The following is a 26,130-nucleotide window of genomic DNA, read 5'->3' on the forward strand; positions in this document are numbered from 1 at the left end:
CAAAAATCTAAAACTATGGAAATAGTTTAGTTGAAGGAGATGGGGGAGAATTGAAGGGTAATTTTGAAAGCTAGGCCACACAAATATGGAAGTCATAGCACAAATATAAGGTCTGGGGAAGGAGGAGGAGAGATATAAGAAGCTAAAGAGATAGATATAGGTGAAATTTGTAAAGAGAGGGTGGAAAACTACCAAGTCATATTTTATGTACCTCTCTACAGGGTGGGGCAAAAGTAGGTCTATAATGAGTATTCAAAACAGAGTTTATTCTTGTATTATTATTATTATATTTTCCATATGAACTGTAAACCTACTTTTGCCCCACCCTGTATTAAGCTCCTCCCCTACTTCCAGGGTAGTGAGAGAAACAGAAAGAACAAGCTAGTCATAATTAATTGGGATCCTAATAGCCTGTTGCATCACTATATCATAGGAGTTGGGTTTTTTCCCTAATTTCTATCCCATTTTCATCCAAATAGCCTAAAGTTTAATGAATTTTAACAAAAATTTCCAATGCCTGATAAGTGTAGTGTATGTACTTGCTAACAACTATAAGATTTTTTAAGCATTTTCTCATAGAATTGAATACTTGAAATGGATTTGTTATGAAATTAATTAAAATTCAAAAAGACTAAATAGGTCATATTTGAGGTCATAGAATACTACTTTCTGACCAAGTTTGCTTGTTAATTGTCATTCCTTAGATTTGGTAGGTGTTTTAGTACTTGTTGTAAAAACATTTAGTGAATGATATCCATAAATGACCTGTTTCTCTGGCCTACACACACACCTATTTATATTTATATATAAGGCAGCCCCTCACTGAGAGAATGTACTGGGGCATACCCTAATCATAAATGGGGAGGAAATCCTACCTCTTTCTTACATATTTTATAGTCAGATTTATGCCTAATCATGAAGAAAATCATTGAAGATTTAAGTACATTCATTTACATTTGTCCTTTTTGATGAACCGTCTTGCTCTGTCAAGCCTATAACCACAAAGAAGAGGAAGCAAAAATATCTTTTTCTGTCATGTTGTCAGTAGGTTGGACAGAAGGGTCCGGAACCAGAAACCAAATTGGATTCTTGAATAGGAATAGCTGGGGCAGCATGTAAGGGTACTATTAGCCAGGATATGGACATTGATTATTCACACAAAGACACGGGTACAAATAAAGATAGAGTGCGTGGACCAAAGGTTCGCATCCTTAAGTCTAAGCCAGGTAAGGGACTCAGGCAAGAGTTTTGTCTTAAATATTTGGATATTGATCATAGGCAGGGAGTCAGAACAGAAGCCAGTTACAAGAAAGCGAAGGAGTCAAATTTAAATCAACAGACGAGGAGGTATTTCACTGTCAACAAGTGGTCACTACAACAACCAATGTATGATCCCAAGATGTAGGACACATCAGTTCTCTATCTTGGTTTTAACTTGGTGGTGCTGTACCCTAGAGCAGGTATGATAACTAGTTGTCACTTGTACTGCCCTTAAGCTCTCAGTGAACAGATACTTCTAATCAGTCTTTCTTACTGAAATATGATGCTTTGTCGCAGGGCTCAGAATTCTCAACATAATTCTCTAGGCAGCTATTACCACTTGATCAGAATTGATGTGTCAGATGAAATCTGTTTGCCAGTCTGCCTAAAGGTTTCTATCAGTACTGGTGATTTTAGCAGAATGCTTAGAACTCTGGAAGGATGGGGAAAGGATTCAAGGTAACATACATAAGTATGCTTATGTAGCATGCATAAGCTTAAAAGCTTTCTTTTGGGGCTTAAGCAAGCATACTCCTAGAGAACTGAATTCACTATACAAGGTTTCCCAAAAAATATATACACACCTTAACAGCTAATAGCTCAGTTTTGAAAATGAAATGTAGTTTAATGAACACTGCCTTTATAATTCAAAGTGTGTGTATACATTTTGGGGGGGGCACGCTACATAAGAGTATTTACAACTATACAGGTTTATTCTATCTCTATAGGCTTGTAATGTTAGGTTATCAGAGTCTGTTGCATTTGTAGCTAAATTGTGGGCTTAATTTGGCTGTTAATTGATTGTATACACGGTTACCCATATTCTGTAACACTTTCTCAAAAGTTTACTTTCCCTCTAAACCCTGATCCCCATCAAGAATTTAAATGCTTCAAGGTGTTTCTGTTTTCCTTCCAAATCCTAGGTAAAGATTGTTTTACATGCCTTAATTAATCCTAAAGTTTAGATACTGTCTTTACTGACACTAAGTGCCTCTTTGAAATGAACAGTGTGGCTTCTCACAACATCCATATCTATATTTATTAGCAAACTGAGTTTATGTAAAAATCTTCAACTCTAGATAGGTAATGCTAAAATAAGTGATATTATTTCTATACCCTAATTTATATTTCTAGTTAAACAGAATGACTCATAATTTCATAGTCCCATTTAATGTAGATTTTTCCCCCCACGAGGTTCATTTGTAAAGTACAAGTTTAAATAGTTTTTTGAAATGAGGTAAATTTTTTGTCATGGGGATTTGCTTCTAGCCTCTAGGAAACGACATAAAAAAGATGATGATAAAGCTTGGGAATATGAAGAACGTGACAGAAGAAGCTCTGGGGATCATAGGAGAAGTGGCCACTCTCATGAAGGAAGAAGGAGTTCAGGTGGTGGTCGTTATCGAAACCGAAGTCCATCAGATACTGACATGGAAGATTATTCTCCTCCTCCCAGCCTTAGTGAGGGTAATTCATCTGTGTCAACGGATTTCTTACATAAGACAATTTAAATTTAGGGCTTTATCTTTGAAGAATATTTGATATTTATATCACTAAATTAACAATTCCTAATTTGTAATCAAGACAAAAGTACATATTTAGTTTGGATCAGCAGTAATTATTAAGTATTTAATTAATGGAAGAAACTAGAAAAATAGAAATATTTTAAGTTGTCATTCCTGCATTTCAGTATTTCTTTTTGTCCATTTTAGTTGCTAGAAAAATGAAGAAAAAAGAAAAACAGAAGAAGAGGAAAGCTTATGAACCAAAACTAACACCTGAAGGTAACATTTTAGATCGTTTTTATTCATATTCTTCAGCTTCCATTTTCTAATTGGAGTGTGGACACAATAAGCTTTTTCTTTTTTTGTGTTTCAGAAATGATGGATTCTTCAACTTTTAAGAGATTCACAGCCTCAATAGAGAATATTTTGGATAATTTAGAAGATATGGATTTTACTGCATTTGGTAAAATAATTTTAAAGTATATTTATCTGTAAATATAAAATCTGTTTAAAATATATTTATTTACCTATGTGTCTAGCTTTCTGCCATTTATTCTAGTGGATACAAAGGCATGGTCTGTGATTTCAGGAAACTTAAAATCTAGTTGTGGAGTCTAGTCTGTGTTATCAAGAAACTGAAAACTTTAGTATAAAAATCAAGTATAAAATTAAGTACCAATAGTGTCTTATGTGTCCTGAGAGTGTAGCTACCATAAGTTAGAGTAATTAGGGGAGTCTTTATGCGGATGAGACTTGAATAGACCCTAGAGAGGGAACCTAATATGAGCAAAGATGCAAAAATAGGAACCTATCCCTCTATTCATTTACTCTATTCATTTATTCTAATAGCTAATATTTATTGAATACTTACTGTTTGTCAGTGGTATGTTAAGTGCTAGAGATGCAAAGATAAATACCTTAGCCATTGGCTTTAACTACAGTAAGTCCTCACTTAATGTCCTCAATAGGTTCTTGGAAACTGTGGCTTCAAACACAACAGTGTATAATGAAACCAATTTTACCATAGACTAATTGATAGAAAAGAGTTAAAATCCTGTGTCACATTTCTGGTCACAAAAACATCACCAAATTTCTAAATACCCAAAGCACTTCTAATATTAAACATTGAAATAAATGTGAGCTATACATACATTTAAGAAAGATTAATAAAAACAAGTAAAATAATTATTTTCTAACCCATTTATTCCTGTTCAGGGTTGTGGGTGGCTGGAGCCTATCCCAGCAGCTCGGGGCACAAGACAGGACCAACTTTAGACAGGATGCCCTTCCTTCACAGGGTGCACTCATACATACCCCAACATTCACTCAGACTGGGACAGTTTAGACACTCCAATTAACCCAACATGCACATCTTTGGGAGGTGGGAGGAAACTCTAGTACCCAGAGAAAACCCATGTAGTATGGGGAGAACATGAAAACTCCATACAGACAGTGGATGCTGCCAGGAATCAATTCTATTTCTCATTAACATTATAACAAAATGATGTTGAACAAAATGAAGTTATTCAAGGACCTGCTGTAATACATAGTCTAAGATGGAAAATAGAATAGTAAGCCAATTACAATATGACAAAATTAATGTAATAGGCATATATTTTATAATAATATGTAAAGATCATAACTATATTAAAATGTTAAATTTATATAAAGTACTGCTTATAGTGTTTAGAGTTACTCTCAACAATTTTATGCCACCTTTAGCTGGTACAAACACTAGTACCTAATTTATACAAAAGCCATATTGCATACGATAATTTTTATACGAGTTTATGTATTTGAAAATGCCACAAAAGGTATATTACCCTTTATTTTAAAAGTATTTGTTTTGTGAGAGTTATTTGCCTGAGTATTATTAATGTATTTCCCATTGTTTAGAGCAGAGATGGGGAACATCCTGCCCTCGGGCCGTATATACCCTAGAAATCATTTGGTCTGGCCCTGCCAAGGCAACCGCAGGTGGGACTTTTGAAATTCAGTAAATCTAGGAGCTTTTTTCATAGCGAATTTTTAAGTTGATAATCTTGTATGGCCCTCGAATGATGTTATAAGTATCCAAATGGCCCTTGGCAGAATAAAGGTTCCCCACCTCTGGTTTAGAGTATCAGTAGTACATTTCTAATTTCCAATTCTGTGCTGAGAAACCTTTGTCTTCCATGTCATTTAAGATCCCCACTGGAAGACCTGGCACTCTCACATGAGGATAATTTGAGGAGGAGTTATTTACAAAGAGACTAGTTACAAAAGTGGGGGCAGAATAGTGCTGGAACCCAGGGTTTACAGTCGTGGAACTGTTACTATCTCTACACCCAGAGGAACATGGATAAAGAGAACTTACCAGAACTTACTCAGTAGGGGAAAACAAGTTGTAGAGTGAGCTGAAGAGGCAACCTTTTGGTCAAAGACTGGGCAGCTTGCGACCTTGCAAGGAAGGAGTATAAGGGATATAAATAAATACCTGACCTCACTCACTCTCCCTCCTCCTTTTTGATCTTCTGACTGGGCACCCCACTGGCTGAACCCAAACAGAAGCCAGGGGGCATGGGAGACTGTTGATGTAGTCTGTACAGGTTAGCCTTCTGGGGCAGAAAGCTTGGTTGAGGGTATGTCCAAAGTAGTAAAGATAAGATAACTTATCTCCTCTTCCCACTTTAGTCAGAACTCTAATTTTAACCCCTGTCCTCTTTCATTCAGGCTTTTTTTGAGGTTTACAGAGGCCTCTTAGGTGGTTGTTTAATTTGTTTTATAAGTTTTGGTGTTCCAGAAATTTTATTTGAAAGTTAAGCTTACTATTTAGAGCTATTTCTTTTACCTAAACTTTTTATGTTTGTTTGGTTTGGTTTTTCAGGTGATGATGATGAAATTCCTCAGGAACTGCTCTTAGGAAAACATCAGCTTAATGAACTTGGCAGTGAATCTGCTAAAATTAAAGCAATGGGTATAATGGATAAGGTATCTTACTAAAGTAAAATTTATGAATTTACTTAATATCAGATATTTGAAATTAAAGTGTTCAATGTAAATTGCAAAGTTTACACAAATATAATAATGCAAAGAAAATTCATGGTTGCTTTTCTGAGAGTCTAACTGAATTATTTCTTTAAAATATATACCTTCAATCAAAGAAATATTCTGCAAATTATTCTAAAGAAAATCATTGCCTTGAAAGAGGCATTGGCCTGGACTTCTTCACTTCTTAATTTTTTCATTGTCTCAAAAATTTAGATTATTTTAGTGCAGAAATACACCAAATTTTTCTTTGACATTTGCTTTAATCATTTACAGTGTGAAAGAGTAAAGCTACAGTTTCAACACATTAAGTCCATAGGCTCAATCCTATAGGCTTTATAACAACTTCTGTTTATTTGTCTTTCCTAGGAGGTCTCTGTTGCTCAGTAGTCTCATTGCACTAATGAAATAGTGGGATATTTTTTCATTGATAATAACATCAAGCAGCAGTGACAGCATCAAGGAATTGCTTCCCATAATCTTTATGAGCCACCATTCACCCCCTAAACTACTGCATGGTTCCTGTGCAAACACAATTTCTAAATGAATCCTGTCTCTTCCTAATCAGGCTCTCTCCTGCACAAAATTATCTACTCTAAGTTTCCTAGTCTGTGATGTAGAGATAATGATTTTTCCTTCAAGAATAGTAAGAGAATTAATAAAAAATTATGTTTACCTGTAGAGTTTATTCTAAATAATATAAACGTATTTACCTTTTCAATTTCATAATTTTTAAGTGAACAGGAAAATATTTTGATGTTTTCCCAAGGTTAAAATAATTATTCATTTTTTATTCACTTATATATTGCCTATATTCCAAATAATAAATGTGCCATAAAGTTGATGTTTTATTGAGTTATAATTGACATTTAACATTATATTAGTTTCAGTTATACAACATCATTTTTGTATATATTGCAAAATGAACATAACATAAATCCAGTTAGCATCCATCATCACATACAGTTACAGTGGTTTTTTTCTTGTGATGAGAACTTTAAATTCTACTTAACAAGTTTCGGATATACACTTGACCAACACTGGTTTGAACTGCACAAGTCCACTTTTCATGGATTTTTTTTAGTAAATACAGTCAGCCCTTGGTATCTTCAGGTTTCACCTCCTTTGATCAAAGATAGTATTTTTACATTCCTGATCTTGGATCAAAAATACTGTTTTCAACCACTGTCGAATTCACTGTGAAGGGCCAACTATAGTTAAGTTTGGGGGGGAGTCCAAAGTTATATGCATATTTGGACTGTGCTGTGGATAGGCAGACCTAATACTTATGTTGTTCAGGGGTCAGCTGTACAATATGATATTAACTATAATCACCATGCTATACGTTACATTCCTAGAACTTATTTTTTATCTTATAACTGAAAATTTGTACCTCTTGACCACCTTCACCCATTTTGTTCACCCCTTACCTCTGTCAACCATCAGTCTGTTCTCTGTACCTGTGACTTCAGTTGTTTGTTGTTGCTTTTTAGGTTCCATGTATAAATAAGATCATACAGTATTTGTCTTTCTCTGTCTAACCTGTTTCTCTTAGCATAATGCCCTCAAGGTCCATCCATATTATCACAATTGGCAAGGTTTTCTTCTTTTTTTATGTCTGAATATTATTCCATTGTACATACATGCTACATTTTCTTCATTCATTCATTGTTGGACACTTTGGTTGCTTCTATGTCTTGGCTACTATAAATAATGCTGCAGTGAACATGGAGGTACAGATACCTTTTTGAATTAGTGTCTTCGTTGCCTTCAGATACATAGCTGCTGGATCATATGGTAGCTCTGTTTTTAATATATTGAGGAACCTCCATATTGTTTGCTCCGTAGTGGCTGTGCCAATTTACATTCCCACCAGTAGTGCAGAAGGGTTCTCATGAGTTTGATTTTTAAAGAGAGAGACATCACATAGTTAACCAAGAATTAATGTGCTATTGTTTACATTGCTATTACTGTGTGCAGTAAGGATATGTTGGTTTATTTTGTGTATAGGAATATGGCATCAGTTTTCTAAGTTGCCAATACCAATCTTAGATTTTAATTCAGAAGTTCCACAATTACATGTAACTAATAATCTGTTTTAAAGTTGAATTTGCTGAGTATTTTCAAAGCATCAAAGGTTCACGAAAAGTCTCAGTTTAACCTGTTGTGAAAATATCTAAAGCATAATCCAGCATGAATGATGAAAGTGTACTTGCATGAGTTACTCTATTGATCCTCCCACTTGACTCTTCTGGCTGATCTGGTTGAGTCCTAGCTGCATGCTAGGAGTCTAAGAGAAGACCTGTTCAGTAAAAAAAAATATAAATAACAGTTGCATCCTGGCAGAACCTCTAAATAGACTACTAGTTTGTCTGAACAGAGGAAGAATCTTTTTAATAAATGAAATAGTAGATATTAAAAATTATAAAGGTTTTTTTACTAAATAAAGCAGTATTTTACGTTGTAACTCTTTACAATTTTATGCTTCTCTTACTGAAAATACTATCTTGGAATTTAAGACATCTTCTGAATAGCATTATAGTATGGAAGCCATGTTATAGTCATATTAACAAATGAAATCGTTTGTGTGTTTTTCACATGCATGTTCAGTGTCACTGGCGCAAAAGCAGGGGGCCCAGCATCAGAGCAAACTTAGTCTTGAGTAGCTATATAGTAAGAGTTGAGTTAGAAGCATGCATGTGCCCATTCTGTATTTGCTCTTCAGTGTTTCAAAAACAAGTGATTAATTCTCTACATAATTAAGACTTGAGTAGAGATCTAGGTAGGAAAGTTTCTTTTCTGTTCAAGAGGGTGGTAATGTTATATTCTTCATAGCCTAAAGGGGATAATTGTACAGAATGTTTCTTGAATAATTTATAACTTGTACCAATGATGGATACAGTAATTTCTGTTGCTATTTTAGCTTTCCACTGACAAAACTGTGAAAGTCCTAAATATCTTGGAGAAGAATATTCAGGATGGTTCAAAGCTTTCCACTTTGTTAAATCATGTAAGTTTAAAATCCATATTGTTAATTTTACCCTTACTATTGTTAAGATATTTTTTTTTTCCATAGGAACTTTGATTTATAGGGAAAATTCCAAATTTCATTAATTTGAACTTGTTACCACCATTTACTAATTACATGTATTAGCATTGCTGTTAGAGTTACACTTTTAGCAATTCAGAAATACTTTTACAGCCCAGCCAGGTGTGACTCAGCGGTTGAGTATCGACCTATGATCCAGGAGCTCACGGTTCAGTTCCAGTCAGGGCACATGCCTGGGTTGCGGGCTTGATCCCCAGTGTGGGGTGTGCAGGAGGCAGCCGATCAGTGACTCTCTCATCATTGATGTTTCTATCTCTTTCCCTCTCCCTTCCTCTCTCTGAAATCAGTAAAGATATATTTTAAAAATATAATAATTTTACATATTGTCAATTCACAGCTTTGACATAAAGTAATAATAATGACAGATGCAAATTCATTGAAAGGACTGTTCTTTAATCTTACATTATGCTCTTCCTTACATAAGTGTGTGTTTAAAATGTCCTTTCATTTATGAAATGATAGTAGATAGTAATTCTTTTTCTTGACCTTTGGAAAAATGGTTAGAAACCTTACACTGATTTCCTAAGGTATCCTAAAACATTTCTTATATGCCACGTTTATACCCAGCTCAAATGGTTGTTGAAAGGTTTAAATAAGTCAATTCATGTAAAGTCCTTAACCGTGTCTGGTAAATTTTAAGTTCTCAAAATAATGTTAACTGGAGCTGATTACATTTTAGTATGTTTATATCAAAAGCAATGGCAACATAGTATAATGGTTTATGAACCGATTAAAGTACATTGCCTGGGATCTGCCTTCTTAGCATTGTAGCAGACGTTCAAAATCATATGTGCACTCAAATTGACCTTGGTATCTTTCATTAATGAATAGAAACACTAATATTTATAGGTATTTAATATAAAAGATAAGAATTGGGAAAGGTTTTGAGGTAAAGAAAGAATATTCTTTATTTTTAAAGAATATTCTGACTTTTAAAATTTTCCAAAACATAAAAAGCACAAAAAGGTCCATATTCCCATCCATCAATAACTACTGTTAACACTTTTGATATATATACTTCCATTTTCATATGTAAATACATACTATGCATATTTCATACATGCACTAGATTTTATCTCATGAGGGAAATGTTCTTGATGTTTTCAGAAGCCACAGGATTGCCAAGTGATCTACATGGAATAAAAAAGTAGAAAAATAATCTCAGATGCTATTTCAATAGGTTATTAAGTATATCCATATTTTTCCAATGCCTCCTCTAGATTACTTTTTGAATCAGAAACAAAAGGTTTAGAGAAACCTATAGTGGCAATATATTCCATCTTTAGTCTACAAGTTTTATTTAAAATACTTTAGCAAGAAATTGTGATAAATATCATCAAGCATCTAGAGTTCTGGAAAGCTAGCTGATTCAGCCTTAATGAAATTATTTTCATTCCTGAAAACCTTAGCACTGTTTAATATGTTGTAGATAGTCTTAATGTTTGGCACAAATGATGAACCTGCTTAACTGACTCTTCCAAACATCAATTTTAATATGAAAGAAAAGTTACTTTATCTTATTTTTAAGTAGGTATGTAAGCAGTAAAATGAAAGAAAGCTGGAAAATTAGGGAAAAGGTAATCAAGTTTTTAGGCATTAGTAATTAGAAAGCCCCTCTCTGCTTTACATATAATATGCTTTTATTTATTCCTTTTCCCAGTGTATAAATTTTGAATAGCGTGCATATAACAATATTTCTTGAATCTAAAGTTGATATTTCATAACTAAGGATGTGATACAGAGGGTTTTTACCTTGTAAGTAACATTAAAAGCCACCCCTACACAATTATAATGCAGGCTGCTGATGTGTAAATTAAAATGTGGTCTTGAGTCAAATGTTGAATTATCCATTTTAGAAAATAAATAGTTTTCAGTAGTATGCATAATCATTGTTTTTCATCTCAGTTTCAAAAATACAATATTGTTGCAAAACGGGTATTAGGAATGATTGAGTCAGTAACATTTTGCTACTTTTAAATAAGGCTCTACCTTTTGTTAATTTTTGCTTTGTTCTCACAACAGCAAGCAGAATTTATAAAGTTTTTTTTTTACTATCATAATGTTTATACCACAAACACAAAATTATTTATATGTATATAATTATAGTCTTTAGCAAAAAATCTTAGATTTAGATAAAGTACACAGGTGAAGGTAACTCTAACTTTGTCACTGGAGTGTCATCTAGTGGTTAAATTAGGAAATGTATGTTGAAACAAAGTAGTATAAGTATTTTTACTTCATTCTTAATGTTCTTTAAAGAATATACACACATCAAAACTCTTACCATATTTTCCACCCATGAAAATCAAATATAATTTTTTTTATATTTTAAGGTATAAATGTGTTTATTTCTATTTCATTAACACTGTGCTGTTTTATAGAATAATGATACTGAAGAAGAAGAAAGGTTATGGAGAGACCTTATTATGGAGAGAGTTACAAAATCAGCAGATGCCTGTCTTACAACTATCAACATCATGACATCCCCTAACATGCCAAAAGCTGTATATATTGAGGATGTAATCGAAAGAGTTATACAGTACACTAAATTTCATTTGCAGAATACACTTTATCCTCAGTATGATCCTGTTTACAGATTAGATCCTCATGGAGGTTAGTTTGCCCTTTTATATTAATAGTTTTTTAGTATAATACCAAAATTACCTGTTATATAATTTTACCATATTGGGTCAAAATGGAATGACTTAAAAATGGCATAAAAATTACTAGGTTACATAGATTATAATAAACACTGCCTTTGATTTGACTAGAATATAAAGCTTTTAATTAATCCAGTATTGTTTAGTTATTTCTTTAGCACTTGTTTATGTATAATAAAGTAATTTCTCCTGGTCAGGAGAAAATTTCAGATAATACTAGCTTCTGATTCCATTTATCACTTCCCCTTAAGTTTTCCCAAAATATTAATTATCTACAAATGGATTAATTTAAAATATATATTCTTTTATTTCTAACCTTTATAAATGAGCAGTGAAATAGTTAACATGTATATAGTTGAAAAGATGTTAAACTTGGTTCATGAATAGCCTACATTTAGTTACCTATTGAATAATTGCAAATTAACTTAAAGGGTAATATAATCTTACTATCTTATAATCTTACAATTAAAAAAACAGAAATAAAGATGAATATTTTAGATACAAGAATTGAATAGCCACTAAAATGTGCCATACAGTATTGTTAAAAGAATGTTTACTTTCTAACTAAATACCTAGAGAGTAATCCTCTTTCTTAATAAATAACCAGCTTTATTTGCCAGCTTGTATTTTTATGTAAGGGAAAATAAGTCCTTTTAATTCAGTAATAAAACAGTTTTATTACTGCTTATTAAAAATATATTCCTTGTTTTGAATTTTTTAGGAGGCTTATTAAGTTCAAAGGCAAAACGGGCAAAGTGTTCTACACATAAGCAGAGAGTAATAGTAATGCTTTATAATAAAGTTTGTGACATTGTTAGCAGCTTATCAGAATTGCTAGAGATACAACTCCTCACAGACACAACAATTCTTCAGGTAAGTTTTTTTGAAACATTTTTACATTTATAGACCAAATGATTTAAACTGGAAGGTCTAACTGAGTTCAATATAACCTTGCTCACTTGTTAGTAATACCAGCATTGTGTTAGTTTTTTCATGCAGAGTATATCTTAAGTTGAAATAAATTCCAGGGAAGTTTTAAAAAGAAACATTTAGTGCAGGAGACAGGTGAACGAATATAGTATAAATTCTAAACTCTAAATTCTTTGAAAGATAAATTATTTTCTTAAAAATATGTTAGGATATTTTCATCCAGAATGGTGGCAATGTCTTTTTGTTTCTTTATATTGTGACATTTATCAATCCAAAAGGTAGAGATTAGAGGAATGGCAGCTGTGAAGGAAGGTATGTGCTAATGTGTTTGAGGATGAAAGGGATCAGAGAAAGAACTAGATGCTGATTAATGAGGGGGAAGTAAATGGCCTCTCAGTGTCCAGTCAGTTTGTGAATGTTTTAGAATTTAGTAAGATAGGATGTTACTGAAATCAACTAGATATGTATACTAATTATTACTCTTTTTATATATGTGTGCAGGTATCATCAATGGGAATAACACCATTTTTTGTGGAAAATGTCAGTGAACTACAATTGTGTGCCATTAAGTTAGTCACTGCAGTAAGTATAATCAGTTGGTATTTTTAGTTTATCCCCCCAGGAAAATATTGATATCATTTCATCCAAACTTGCAAAAATTAATGCAGATTTGAGTTTTCCATAGATTCATTTCAATATTAGGACTATTTTAGTGTGCCTTAGATTTTAAGCACTTCTGAATACTTAAAAAAATTCCAGTTAGTAATTCTATGATACTTATTATGAAAGCAGAATTGTTTAAATTCATTTGAATTTTGTCTTACTTTTCATACTCTGACTTCTGTAAGAATGTTATTAATGAAAGGAAAGTTAAAATGTTGAAAACATTTTCAATTTAAATGGCAGGTTATGTTTTTTTTATCACATTATAGTATTTCTGTTTTCAAATAATTGTAACAAACTTAATTTGGAATCTTCTAATTACTAAACAGGTATTCTCAAGATATGAAAAACATAGGCAGTTAATTTTGGAAGAAATTTTTACTTCACTTGCAAGACTACCAACTAGCAAGAGGAGTTTAAGGAACTTCAGGTAATTATAGCAAAGGCCAAGTATAGTAAAGAATTCCATTATATTGTAGCCATTATATATTCTTCATCATTTCTAATTTTTTTATTTTAATGATCAAACAAAAGAGAGGCAGTTCCATCAGAATAGCATGAAGAATAGCTTAGATGTGTGAAATAACAGTGAACATTTGGGGAACTTAAAGAAGTTCAGTGATTCTCAAGTGTAAAGATCTATTGCAAGATTTTTCAGTCTTGGTGCTATTGACATTTTGGGCCAGATAATACTTTGTTGTGCAGGGAGGGGGTGGGGTTGTCCTGTACATTGTGACATACTTAGCAGCATCCCTTACTTCTGCTTACTAGATGCCAAGAGCAACACCCCTCCTTCCAATGAATGACAACCAAAATTTTATCCAGACAATGACAAATGTCCCCTGAGAAGCAAAATCATCCCTGGTTAAGAACCACTGGTCTGTGAGAAGAGCCATAGGAAATTGGCTCTAAGGAGTCAGACCAGTTCAAGGATTTTATAAGCCATACTATAAGGAACTTGGACTTAATCCTTTATATAGTAGGAAGCCACTAAAGACTGTTTTTAAAAGAGAGTCGAAAGATTGCCCTAACAGCAGTATAGAGAATAGACATGAAGGTTAAATGCTCTTAAATCCTAAACACAGAGTAATTAAGGAATGTTATCCACTGCCATGGTCAGCATTATTGTCTTTGTTGTCATAGTTAATCATTATCATAACTATCATAATATTCCTGAGTAATTAAGTGTGTTGATCTGGTGTATAGAATTAGGTTGCTTTCAAGGCTGTCTGCTGTAAAATAATTATATTAATCTTAATTTTTTAGAGTAATTGTATATTGATAAACATCTATTAAACCTGAAGAAAAGCTATCAGCATATAAGAATTCCTATGTTTTTATAGTATCTTTAGAACAAAAGATTTAGAATTTCATTTTTTTTATATTCTTTAAGATTGACCTTATACTCCTGCACAGATAGATGATCATAGAGCTGACTGTGTAGCAGATTTTAATAATAATGAATGCCAGGATGCATGGACATTTAGAAATCTTGAAGACTTCTCATTTCAAAAATCATTTTGAAAAATATAGTTATTATTACAAATTTTTTATCTGTAGTACACATAGAATATGGAAATTTGTATTAAATATTACATTTTCCTTTGACTATTTTAATTATATAAGTATGCACAGGGATTTAGTTGGTATTTTTCTAATTTATTAAAAATAATTAGACATGATACTACTGTAAACACTAAAGATAATTCCTAGAAGTATTAGTAAAGAAAGCATCCTGAAACTCAGATGATAGGTGACATGAAAAATGAAATTCTCTTTATACTCTATATGAATAAATATTTTCTTCTCCATTAAAGGTTAAACAGTAGTGATATGGATGGAGAGCCTATGTATATTCAGATGGTTACAGCACTGGTTTTACAATTAATTCAGTGTGTAGTACACTTACCATCATCAGAGAAGGACTCTAATTCAGAAGAGGATTCAAATAAAAAAGTAAGAACTCTTTCATAAGTTTTATAACTTTGTACTTTTATAGGAAAAAGCACATATATTCTCTGCCAATCTTATAAAACTGAAGGTTCTTATTTAGGGCTTCATGGCTAGGCTTTTTAGGGTCCTTGTAGAGCACTAAACTAAGTTTAAGGAGACTTGAGTTCTGGTTCTGACTGTTATATCTGCCAGTGGTGAACCACACAGATCACTTAGACCTGAGTTTGTTACTTCAGCTCTGAAGTAAGGTGGTAGCACCTAACAAGCCTACCATACCAAGTTGAAAACCTCCAGTGAGATACTGAATGTGAAACAATGTTACAGTTATAATATGTAATATATTAATGCATAACATATGTAATTATAATTAACTCATGAATAAAATAAGTTTATGCCCTCAGTGTTAAATAAATCATAACTAAGATATGCTTTTGGTTTGTAGCTTTTACACACTAATGCGTATAATTTTTCTAAGTTTTTATAGTACTGCTTCAAAAAAGGTCAAAAGAAACAGGGACAATTTTATATCTTTATTATGTTATATTCAGAAACATGTAATAAATTTTAATTAAGTAAAAAATGCATATCGACAAAGTTAGTTCCCTCTCATTTCTCCATTCTTTCCTAATCCCATTGTTCTCCAATCTTCTCTTCCTTACCATCAGTGACCTGTATCATGAGAGTGTTTACTGTTCCATTTATGTATTTATCTGCATAAATTTGATACAGAATTTTTTTTTTTTAATTTAAATAAATTGTATACTGACATTTACAGCTAATTTTTTCACTCAGCATTGTTTTAATAGATGTAACTGAATAATACTGGATTCTTTTTGACTTGATTAAACATCATATAACTATATCAAAACTTAGAGCAAGGGTTTCTCTAGATATACTTAGAAGTAGAATATTAAATCACAGTGTACATACAACTTTACTGGAACTTGTCAGTTTGCGCAACCAAGCGGTGATCTAGTTTTAGTTTACATTCTTGCCTTTTGATTTGACCTAGTCTGGTCAGTGTGAAATGATACCATGTTTTATTTTGTGTTTTCCTGATTAATAATGAGTTTTTTCGTATATTGTTCACCTTTTGGTTTCCAGACTTTGAACTGACTGTTTATATCCTAGCTTTTAAATTTCTAATGAAGGAATTGAATTTTCTTTTGTATTACATTCATGTTTCATAAAGTTTGAGCTTGCAGTGTTTTTGTGCTTTCAATCTCTAGATCTTGATAAGCAGTTATTAAATATTGTATTTGTTAACCACATTTGTCACTCTTACATATTTTAAGAAATTAATATGAACTCTATTAAGTATTAAGTTTTTATATAAAGTATTGAAATATGTTTAATATGCTAATTGTAGCTTTTCTCTTTTTATACAAAAGAATAGTTAAGCATTTTAGTATTTGAATGTATTACACATATTCAGTAATAACATAGCATTAGCAGCTTAACTTTTTATTTGCTGGTTATTTCTTATGTTTGTATAAATTTATTTTTCTCATCCAGGTTGACCAAGATGTTGTCATTACCAACTCTTACGAAACAGCCATGCGAACAGCCCAAAACTTCCTTTCCATCTTCCTTAAAAAGTGAGTATAGTAACATAATTAGATTTTTATTTTCCCCAGTATAGAGAATAGTTTATTTATTTTAAGTAAAAGATTAATCCAATTTTCTGCCATAATCGGAACCTTTGTAGATCTCCCTGGCTCTTGATTTCCTGATCTTTAAAATGAGGTACTTGGAATATTAAAAATTTTAAATTTTGTGAACTTACTTATATTTTGAACTCCAAAAGTGAAAGTACTAGATTGAAATTCTATAATTTTTTTCAGTAAATTTTGGGGCATTCTAATTGAATAGGAAACTTGTGGAAAGATGGTTACTTAGCCTTCATAAAAATGTATAGTAATCTCATAGAGAGAAAAACAGTGGTTATTTTAAAATGTGTTATACTTGTCAGAAAGTAATGTAAATATTAGTCAATAAATGAATTCCCTATAGTAGGGGGGAAATTAAGTTTGAGAAATAGATTTATTTTAAACTATGTTTTCATATACTCTCCTGATATCCTGTTATTAGATATAGAGAAAACTTAGCAAAATTTCAGTCATATTGGTGGACATGTCACCTAAATTCACAGCCTTTTCATTATTTATCTTTGAACAGATGTGGTAGTAAGCAAGGTGAAGAAGATTACAGACCACTATTTGAAAATTTTGTTCAAGACCTTCTTTCAACAGTCAATAAGCCTGAATGGCCAGCTGCTGAACTACTCCTTAGTTTGTTAGGGAGACTGTTGGTAAGAGTATAGCATTTAAAGATTATTAGATTACTAGAAGACAACATAATGAGGATATACTCTGATTCACAGATGATGAATTCTTTTAAAATGTGTAAGGAAATATGACCATTGCATCTCTATTTTTGCATGTGCATAACTGTACACAATATTGTCAGTACTTTATAGAAAAGTGAAATGTGACTTTTGGTGCTTTCATTTTATTACGTAAGATAATAGTACTTTGTTTGTTTGGAACTCTTATATTGTTAGTTAAAAGCATCTCAACACTGAGTCATAACTTACTGTAGTTAATTCATTTCAAAGCATGAAACTGATTAACGTGAAACTTGGTCATCTTTAAGAGTATTTCTAAAAACAAGACACTTTTTAGTTCTCATTAGTAACAATAGGGAAATACAAAAAAGTATTGTGATTTGTTTTTATTTTTAAACTGTATTTGGACATGTGCAATATAGACTGTTAGAAAGCTGATGGGACTTTACTTTCTGTGAACTAGAAAATATATTAATACTATTCTGGAACCAAGATAATGTTTCATAGGCATCAGAATTCCAGCCTAAGAAATTCTTAGTGATATCTCATTTTTAACAAACAGTTGAGCCTATTTAAAGAAATGTACTGTATTCTTCAGGAGTTTATATATATATATTTTTTTTTTCAATCAGATTTCAGAAACTCAAGGTAATTACTTTATGGAAAAATATCATAAGAAAAAAGTATATTTTAGAGAATACAACATGGATTTGGAATTTATATGATAAATTGCTATTAAAAATATACTGTCATAAACTGATTAAATTATATCAAAATTGCCTTATTTTGATATTTAGGTTCATCAGTTCAGCAACAAGTCAACAGAGATGGCTTTAAGAGTGGCATCTCTTGATTACCTTGGAACTGTTGCTGCCCGATTGAGGAAAGATGCCGTCACAAGCAAAATGGATCAAGGATCTATAGAGAGAATTTTAAAACAGGTATTCAGATAAAGGATTAAAATTATGGGAATAAATAATAGTTAAGTATTTTCTTTAGATATTCTTGTGTCAGTGTTGCATTTCATTTTGTAGATTCAAAATCAGATCTATACTTTTTTTTTTTTTTAATATATCTTTATTGATTTCAGAGAGAGGAAAGGAGAGGGGGAGAGAGATAGAAACATCAATGATGAGAGTGTCATTGATGGGCTGCCTCGAGCCCACAACCTGGGCATGATCCCTGACCAGGAATCGAACCCTGATTGCCTGGATCCTAGGTCGACACTCAACCGCTGAGCCACGCCCGGCCGGGCCAGATCTATACTTTTAAAAGTGGATTTTTCAAAAGCCCTACCAGAGAAAGTTAACACCATAGGGTGAATTATAATGTCCAACATTGAAATGATTTATGTAAATCTTTAGTTTGCTTTCTTTTTACAAATGATTGTTATGAATGTATGATGTTATTTTCTGTTTGGTTTAACATAAGTTTTATTTAAATCTTTAGTTTACTGAGATGATGATTTGTCACACCCAATCAAATTGTTTTCTACCTTTGAATGTTGTGTATCTTTTTATAGTGGGGAAAGGTGAGGAAGACTTGTTTTGATTTTATTGTATTAGAGAGCTTTAATGTTTGGAGGGAAAAAGTGTGCTTATTTTAAATATGGGTGATATGGTAGTAATAGTATAAGTTACTTAAGAAAATTGGTAGGTAAATGATCTCTAATCCTATCGCATACTGCTGTTTTCATTTTTTTCTACTCTTTTTTTTTTTTTTTTTTTTTTTAATGTCCATAATCTTATCCATGTTGACCATTAAAAATACCTCTAGCCCGGCCGGGTGTGGCTCAGCGGTTAAGCGTCGACCTAGGATCCAGGCGATCGAGGTTCTATTCCCGGTCAGGGCACATGCCCGCGTTGCGGGCTGCAGCTGATCAATGACTCTCTCATCATTGATGTTTCTATCTCTCTCTCCCCCTCCTTTCCTCGCTCTGAAATCAATAAAGATATATTTAAAAAAAAAAAATACCTCTAATTTTTTTTTTACTATACTTCGTATTTTGAAATAATTTTAAACTCATAGAAAAATTATACTAAGTACAAAGAACTTCCATAAACGTTTTACCCAAATTCCTTAATTGTTGACAACTGACATTTGTTTAAGCATTTTTTTCTGAACTATTTGAGCAGACACAAAGCCCCCATTACCACTGGATTTCAAAATGCACAATTCCTTAAACAGGTAGCACCATTAACATCACCTAGGAAGTTGTTAAAATGCAAATTCTCAGGACTCTCCTGGGACCTGTTGAATCAGAAACTCTGGGAGTGGGGCGCAGCCATCTGTGGTATACTATATTCTCCTTGTGATTTTAATGATTAAGCTGAAGTTTGAGAACCACTACTTGATGTATATTTTCTACAAATAATTCTTAATATTTACAGTACAATTATCAAAAACAAGACATTACCATTAATATAATACTACCATTCCTGTTCTTTTTAATAGGTTATAACTTGTTATTATTTTAATGCTCAAGTTGTCCAAGATTTGACCAGTAAGAGCCCCTGTAACCTGGCTTTTGTATCTTTTTGACATATTTCTTTCTTTCTTGACTTTCTTACTTTTTGGCACAATGAGATGTTTCAGGCTCATCTTTAACTTTCCTTGCCACAACCCTAAATTCAGCCATTTCTCCAAGTACTGCTGGTTCTTTTTATTGGAAATGGTTATTTAGAAATCAAGGTCTAGGTACTAGGTGACTTTCCTTGTTTCTTAGAGTGGACCTAGGACCTTTTATTTGTCACCTATGGCTGTGTAGATAGTACACTATAAAAGTAGGGATAGTGTTATCAGTGGGGTGCTCTCTGTGTCTCCACCTGTTGCTGGTGGAAGTGGCGCTCTTGGGATGCCACAGGAATAAGAATTTCATGAGGCCCCCAGGGGAAGATGAGGTATACTGGAAAGCTTTATTGATGAAGTAACATTAAGGGAGTTCCCCTCCAAAGTCCCATCTCCTTCCGTTCCACCATGGAAGAAGTCCAGCCTTGTCTTCACTAGGGCTAGAATTAAAGCCACTGCCCAGAGTCTTCGCTCCATATTAATACATAGTTCAGTCCAGCATCTGGCTTGCTTAGCTTGTGTTCCCAGCTGTAGCCCATTGTGTGTGGGATGACCATGCGGCTTCTAAGGCCACATGGTGGACTATCATGGGTCACAGAGCAAGCAAGTTCAAGGAAGCATTGACAAAGCAAAAGAAACAAGAGAGTGAGAACTCTTTGTCTCAGGGTTATAACTAGGAGCTTAATCAATTAAGTCAGGATTTTATGTGCTTACAGTGGCTCTTCCTTCCTAGCCAATTGCTTTGTTCCCCAGGCTAGACTGATAGGCAAGCACCTTCCCTACGTCACCCCGACTTCACTGCACATGTGCCCATCTTCTCCTTTGTTGGACCCCTTCCCCCAGTGATTTTTTGGGAATGGACCAGTGGTTCCCTGGGGAGTATAAAGTTGCAGCTTCCTGGCAAAGCTGCCCAGATGACCATATGCTTATAATGTCTGTCTTCCCCTTTGCTCTGTTCCTATTTTACTATTAATAAACTACCTAATTACAATGGTAGTAGTAGGAGGAGTCATTTGTAAATATTTTTATGGCTCTTGGCATACTTCAAATTGCTTTTGAAAGTTTGCAGTGTACTAGTTTAAAGTTCTATGATGAATTTCTGAAGGTATCCATTTCATCACTCTCCTAGAACATGGTGTATTGTAATCCTTGTTTTCTACTTAGATGTATTCTAAACCATACATTTGGCATTTCTTGAGGCAAAGCTATAGTATAAGCTATAGACATGAATGTCAACTCACAGTTAATTTCTTCTCTATATTATTTTTGACAGGACCTAATCATTCAGTACCTTTTTGCTCCTTTATCAAGTGAACAGCTCACCCACTGTATATTTAATATCCTACATGAAGTGAATTACTATTTTTATATTAATTATAAATAAAAATATACCCCTTCCAGAATGTCCTTTTTTAAAATAACATCCCAAAGAAACCTATAACACATAATAGTACAGATAATAACAGTTTCCATTTACTAGATTAAAAGTTTGGAGTTGTTTCTTTTTCCAAACAGGAAACCAGTGCTAGGACCTTTCTACCTCTGAGGATTTAACACATTGTTCTGATAAATTTTATGTCAGCTACTTAGGAGCTTCCTCAAAGAAAGATGACATGAAGTTCATAGAAAAAAGCCCAACCTCAGCTATCGATATATTCAAAAAAATTATTCTATTTCTTCCATTTACTTGCTATATTTATATTTTCATTTTTATCATTTTTTTCCTCAGATTTATATTTACAACTATGGAATTTATTAAAGTACATTAGTAATTTTTTTTCTTATTTGGCTTATTTTATAGGTTTCAGGAGGAGAAGATGAAATCCAGCAGTTGCAAAAAGCGTTGCTTGATTACTTGGAAGAAAACACTGAGACAGATCCTTCACTAGTGGTAGGATTCTATCAATCTTTTTTTTTTTTTATGCCATGTTTATTCAAATTGGGTCTGAAAGAAACTTGGGAATTATCATGAAGAGGAAAATTGTTTGGAATATCTGTTTTTGAAACAAAAGGATAGTTGCTAATCTAAACAGCAAAGAATGATTATGGATTGACTTGTCTTATATTGAATTCTGGTACAGATATTATAGTGTACAGCAAAACCTCGATTTTGCTGACCTTGATTTAACAGACTTCAGATTTAATGGACAAAATTTCCAGTCTGTGTGTCATATGTGAAAATTAACACCCTGTTAATTTTAAAATGCCTTTAACCAAGATTTGCTTATAATTAAATTAACAGCTTATTTTTTTTTATTAGTTCACCATTATTTTTAACCAACATTAGCAAATAGACCACATGTTGGAAAAACGCTGTAGTGATTTCGCCAACATAAATAAATATTACATATCTACAACTATAGTCTCCATATTTAAATCCAAGAGTCACTACTCATAAACAATGTTCTGGGAATGATTAGCCACATCTCAAGAAGTAATTGGTTCCATTTACTAATTGTCGGGTGGTCTGTGACTGTGTGCAGCAGTTTTAATGCTGCTGGCCAGTGTTCCGATGTGCACTAAGGCAAGCCGCAGATGTGTTGCATTTGTTTTCTCTTGGTGACTGGTGAATTCATGCATTTCCTAGACCTATTCAGTATAAATTTAAAATTACAGTAATACATATAGAAAACTTTTCTGTGAAATGAAACCTTTAATACATACTTAATTTTAATAAACCTGTCTACATAAGTAAAAACAGGTAAACTCATTTGTCAATTTTTTAACATTTACATTCAGAAAACTTACTTTATTATATAACGGACTTTTGGCTTTAATGGACACACCCTCACCTGAATTAGTCCATTATATTGAGGTTTTGCTGCACTGAAATTGTGTGACATGGGAAATATTTGCAAATCTTCTGTAGGTTATCTTTGAGACAAGGCTGGATCATTGGTCCTCAAAGTGGTCATGGCCCAGGTGGTGCAAGAGGTGATCTGTTAGCATATAAAAAGAAACAATTAGAATTTTATATGTATATTTATTTTTAATATAATCCTTAATTCATTTTTGTGTATACTATATTAAGTATCAAAAACATTAGTATAATGGTTCCTTCTCTAAAATTTATAACTATATTAGGGAACAGAATGCATATATTGGGATACTTTTAAATATTTTTTTAACTGATGGAATCTAAAGATATTGAAGATAACTAAGCTATTTAGCCAACTACTGAAGGTTTTCAGTCATTGAAATGAACAGATTATAGGTATGACTCAGCATTAAAATATTTCAATACTAATTGGCTGTGTATTTCTTTAAGAAGTTGAAATTTTGAAAATAACTAGTCTCTGGCCTTCAGCATTTTATCCATTTGCTCTGAACTTTTTTAGTTGACCCATTATCTATCTAATTTTACTGACTCATGTGATACTGTCCTTAAAGTAGTCTATAGTAGTATTCTAGATTTAATACAATTGTGTTTATCAAATTATCTTTTGACACCATTATAATGGGAAAAAGTAAAATAATGTTTTCTATTATTTAGATATTCTGAACATTCCAACTTTCTTAGAATCTGGTTTTATCTAATGGAAGTTGTTTTAAAATAAATCTTAATATTTGTATTCCTGATTTTGTGTACCAATTTCATCAAACTCACATCTTATCTAATTTCTTTATAGTTTTCTCGTAAATTCTATATAGCCCAGTGGTTCCGTGACACAACTCTGGAAACAGAAAAAGCAATGAAATCACAAAAAGATGAGGAATCATCTGAAGGTACACATCATGCAAAGGAAGTTGAGACAACTGGTCAAATTATGCATCGAGCTGAAAACCGGAAAAAGTTTCTTAGAAGCATTATCAAAACCACGCCTTCTCAGTTCAGCACATTAAAGTAAGATCCAGAGAGAAGACATCTTTACTTTCTTAGTTTTCTCTCTGAAATCTATTTACCTGCTTTACAAGAAAATAAATAAAAATTTAATGACTTTTTGTTGCAGGATGAACTCTGATACTGTGGACTATGATGATGCTTGTTTGATTGTTCGATACTTGGCCTCTATGAGGCCGTTTGCCCAGAGCTTTGATATTTATTTGACACAGGTAAACTGGACCAGAATTTCTTATACAGTGATATTAATTTATCTAATTCTAGATACTTGGGTAGTATATGATATCTGTTCATTATTGAAAACAGATAAAAATGAAAGTAGCATTTGTTTCTATGTTGACAATAGGTCTTTTACTCACATATAAAAATTAAGAGAGAGAAATACGATTTTTATTTTTGTTCTTTTGCTTGTTAGCATGCTATATTTTGTTAAATGTTATGTATTCTAAAATTTATGAAAATGTCCATTTTTTTTTTGGCAGATACTTCGAGTTCTTGGTGAAAATGCAATTGCTGTTCGAACAAAGGCCATGAAGTGTTTATCTGAGGTTGTTGCTGTGGACCCCAGTATCCTAGCAAGGGTAAAGAGGAGCACACATTATTCTTAATTGAGCTTTCTATGCAAATTAAAATATTAGCTCTACGTGTAAATTGCATATTTTCTTTATTTTTCTTCAGCTTGATATGCAGCGTGGAGTTCATGGACGATTGATGGATAACTCCACTAGTGTCCGAGAAGCAGCAGTAGAATTACTAGGTCGATTTGTCCTTTGTCGACCTCAGCTTGCTGAGCAGTATTATGATATGCTGATTGAAAGAATATTGGTTTGTTTATTTTGTCATTTTTATTTGATTCATGAATATAACTTGGTATTCCTAGTACTATCACATCTTTTTTTTAATGTTAAGCTAGAAAAGTAAATATCAGTTATATATTTATATTGCCCAATCTGTGAATTATAGCAGTTTCTAAAGAAGGACGTATTTCAGGAGGGCTGCTCAATATTGTAAAACAAATCATTGGTGAAAATTGGATTCCTTTTTTCAGTTACCATTGCCTTTTGATTGTATCAGTTTATGATGAGTAAATGTTAGGAACTACATGGCATAGTTAAATATTTTGGACAGGAATCTGGAGTAATTATATGTGTATATGTATGTATGTATATAAATAGGAAGAATTATTTCAGTGAGAGCTAAGTACAAAACTTTGATATTTGACAGTATTTTTGAATTATTTATGTGTATTGTTTGCATGATGTTTCCTTAAAGTTGAATTATGATAAGCAAGTTTAACCAGAAAGTCATTTGTGTCTTAAGTGCAAACTTAAATACTGTTCTAAGATACTTAATTTTCTTGTATGTCATGGATTTCTCTGGCCCTCAAGCATTTTCCTGGAATATAAAAGGAAACATCGGCATTACTAGATATCTGCAGAATCTACATACCACACATTGCAGGCATATTGACAGAGATGCATTAGACACGTGCAGTAGCAGGAGTTTTCACCTTTAGCCTAATACCAGAATACTGTGTGATTGAGAATTATAGATAATTTCAGCTTCAACTATCATAAAATCTTGATTGAAACAAAGGAATTTTAGTGCCTCAGTCTTTTCAAGAATGAAGGGCAAAACCTACAGTATTCTCAGAGCTAATGAACTCTGACAGCATCTGCCCTGGGAATATATTCTACAATATTTTCACAATTGCTAAACTGCATAATGAAAATAATTTTACACACTAAGTGTTCAGTGCTTTATGAAAATTTGTAATGTTAAAGAAAAATAGTACAGTGAACACCCATGTATCCACCACCATATGTCATCTATATTTTTTGCTAAATTAGTCTAAAACATTTTACTACTTCCATAGATGTTTGAGTTTAACTCTCCAAAAATTAAGGATACTGCCCTTGCTAATAAAAACCATTATCTCACCCAACCAAAATATTATCTAATAACCAGTTCATATTCAAATTCTTCAGTTGTCCCAAAAATTGGACCCAGAAATTCTTTTTTACCCTTTTTTTTTTTTAAACAATCTAATCAAAGATCATACCTTGCATTTGCTGGTCATGTTTGTAAATTAAGGTATTCTCTAACTCTTTTTTACACATTTACTGACCACGTGAGTCTTATTATTCCTTATTGTTTTGTTTAAATGGTTCTTCTGTTTCTTGTGTTTTCTATAAACCACAAGATAGTGACAATGGTTCGATTAGACTTAGGTTAGACATTTTTGCTAAAAGTGTTTCATATGCTGT

The 26,130-nt window shown here is 32.6% G+C and overlaps 1 protein-coding gene across 3 annotated transcripts in view; it reads left to right on the forward strand.

Annotated features, from left to right (window-relative positions):
* The window catches only part of NIPBL (NIPBL cohesin loading factor), a 170,233-nt gene that overhangs the window by 110,112 nt on the left and 33,991 nt on the right, over positions 1-26,130 (forward strand). For all 3 annotated transcript variants that reach the window (XM_081131107.1, XM_081131106.1, XM_081131108.1), the window contains 18 exons: positions 2,530-2,727; positions 2,973-3,044; positions 3,139-3,228; positions 5,632-5,735; positions 8,716-8,802; positions 11,283-11,514; positions 12,283-12,434; positions 12,993-13,073; positions 13,484-13,584; positions 14,972-15,110; positions 16,623-16,705; positions 17,286-17,418; positions 18,252-18,395; positions 21,824-21,913; positions 23,652-23,866; positions 23,973-24,075; positions 24,346-24,444; positions 24,542-24,688. In XM_081131107.1, coding sequence (XP_080987233.1) covers positions 2,530-2,727; positions 2,973-3,044; positions 3,139-3,228; positions 5,632-5,735; positions 8,716-8,802; positions 11,283-11,514; positions 12,283-12,434; positions 12,993-13,073; positions 13,484-13,584; positions 14,972-15,110; positions 16,623-16,705; positions 17,286-17,418; positions 18,252-18,395; positions 21,824-21,913; positions 23,652-23,866; positions 23,973-24,075; positions 24,346-24,444; positions 24,542-24,688 — 2,270 coding nt within the window. The remainder of the gene's footprint in view (positions 1-2,529; positions 2,728-2,972; positions 3,045-3,138; positions 3,229-5,631; positions 5,736-8,715; positions 8,803-11,282; positions 11,515-12,282; positions 12,435-12,992; positions 13,074-13,483; positions 13,585-14,971; positions 15,111-16,622; positions 16,706-17,285; positions 17,419-18,251; positions 18,396-21,823; positions 21,914-23,651; positions 23,867-23,972; positions 24,076-24,345; positions 24,445-24,541; positions 24,689-26,130) is intronic.

Source organism: Miniopterus schreibersii, assembly GCF_964146895.1.
Source record: "Miniopterus schreibersii genome assembly, chromosome: 3".
NCBI lineage: Eukaryota > Metazoa > Chordata > Mammalia > Chiroptera > Miniopteridae > Miniopterus > Miniopterus schreibersii.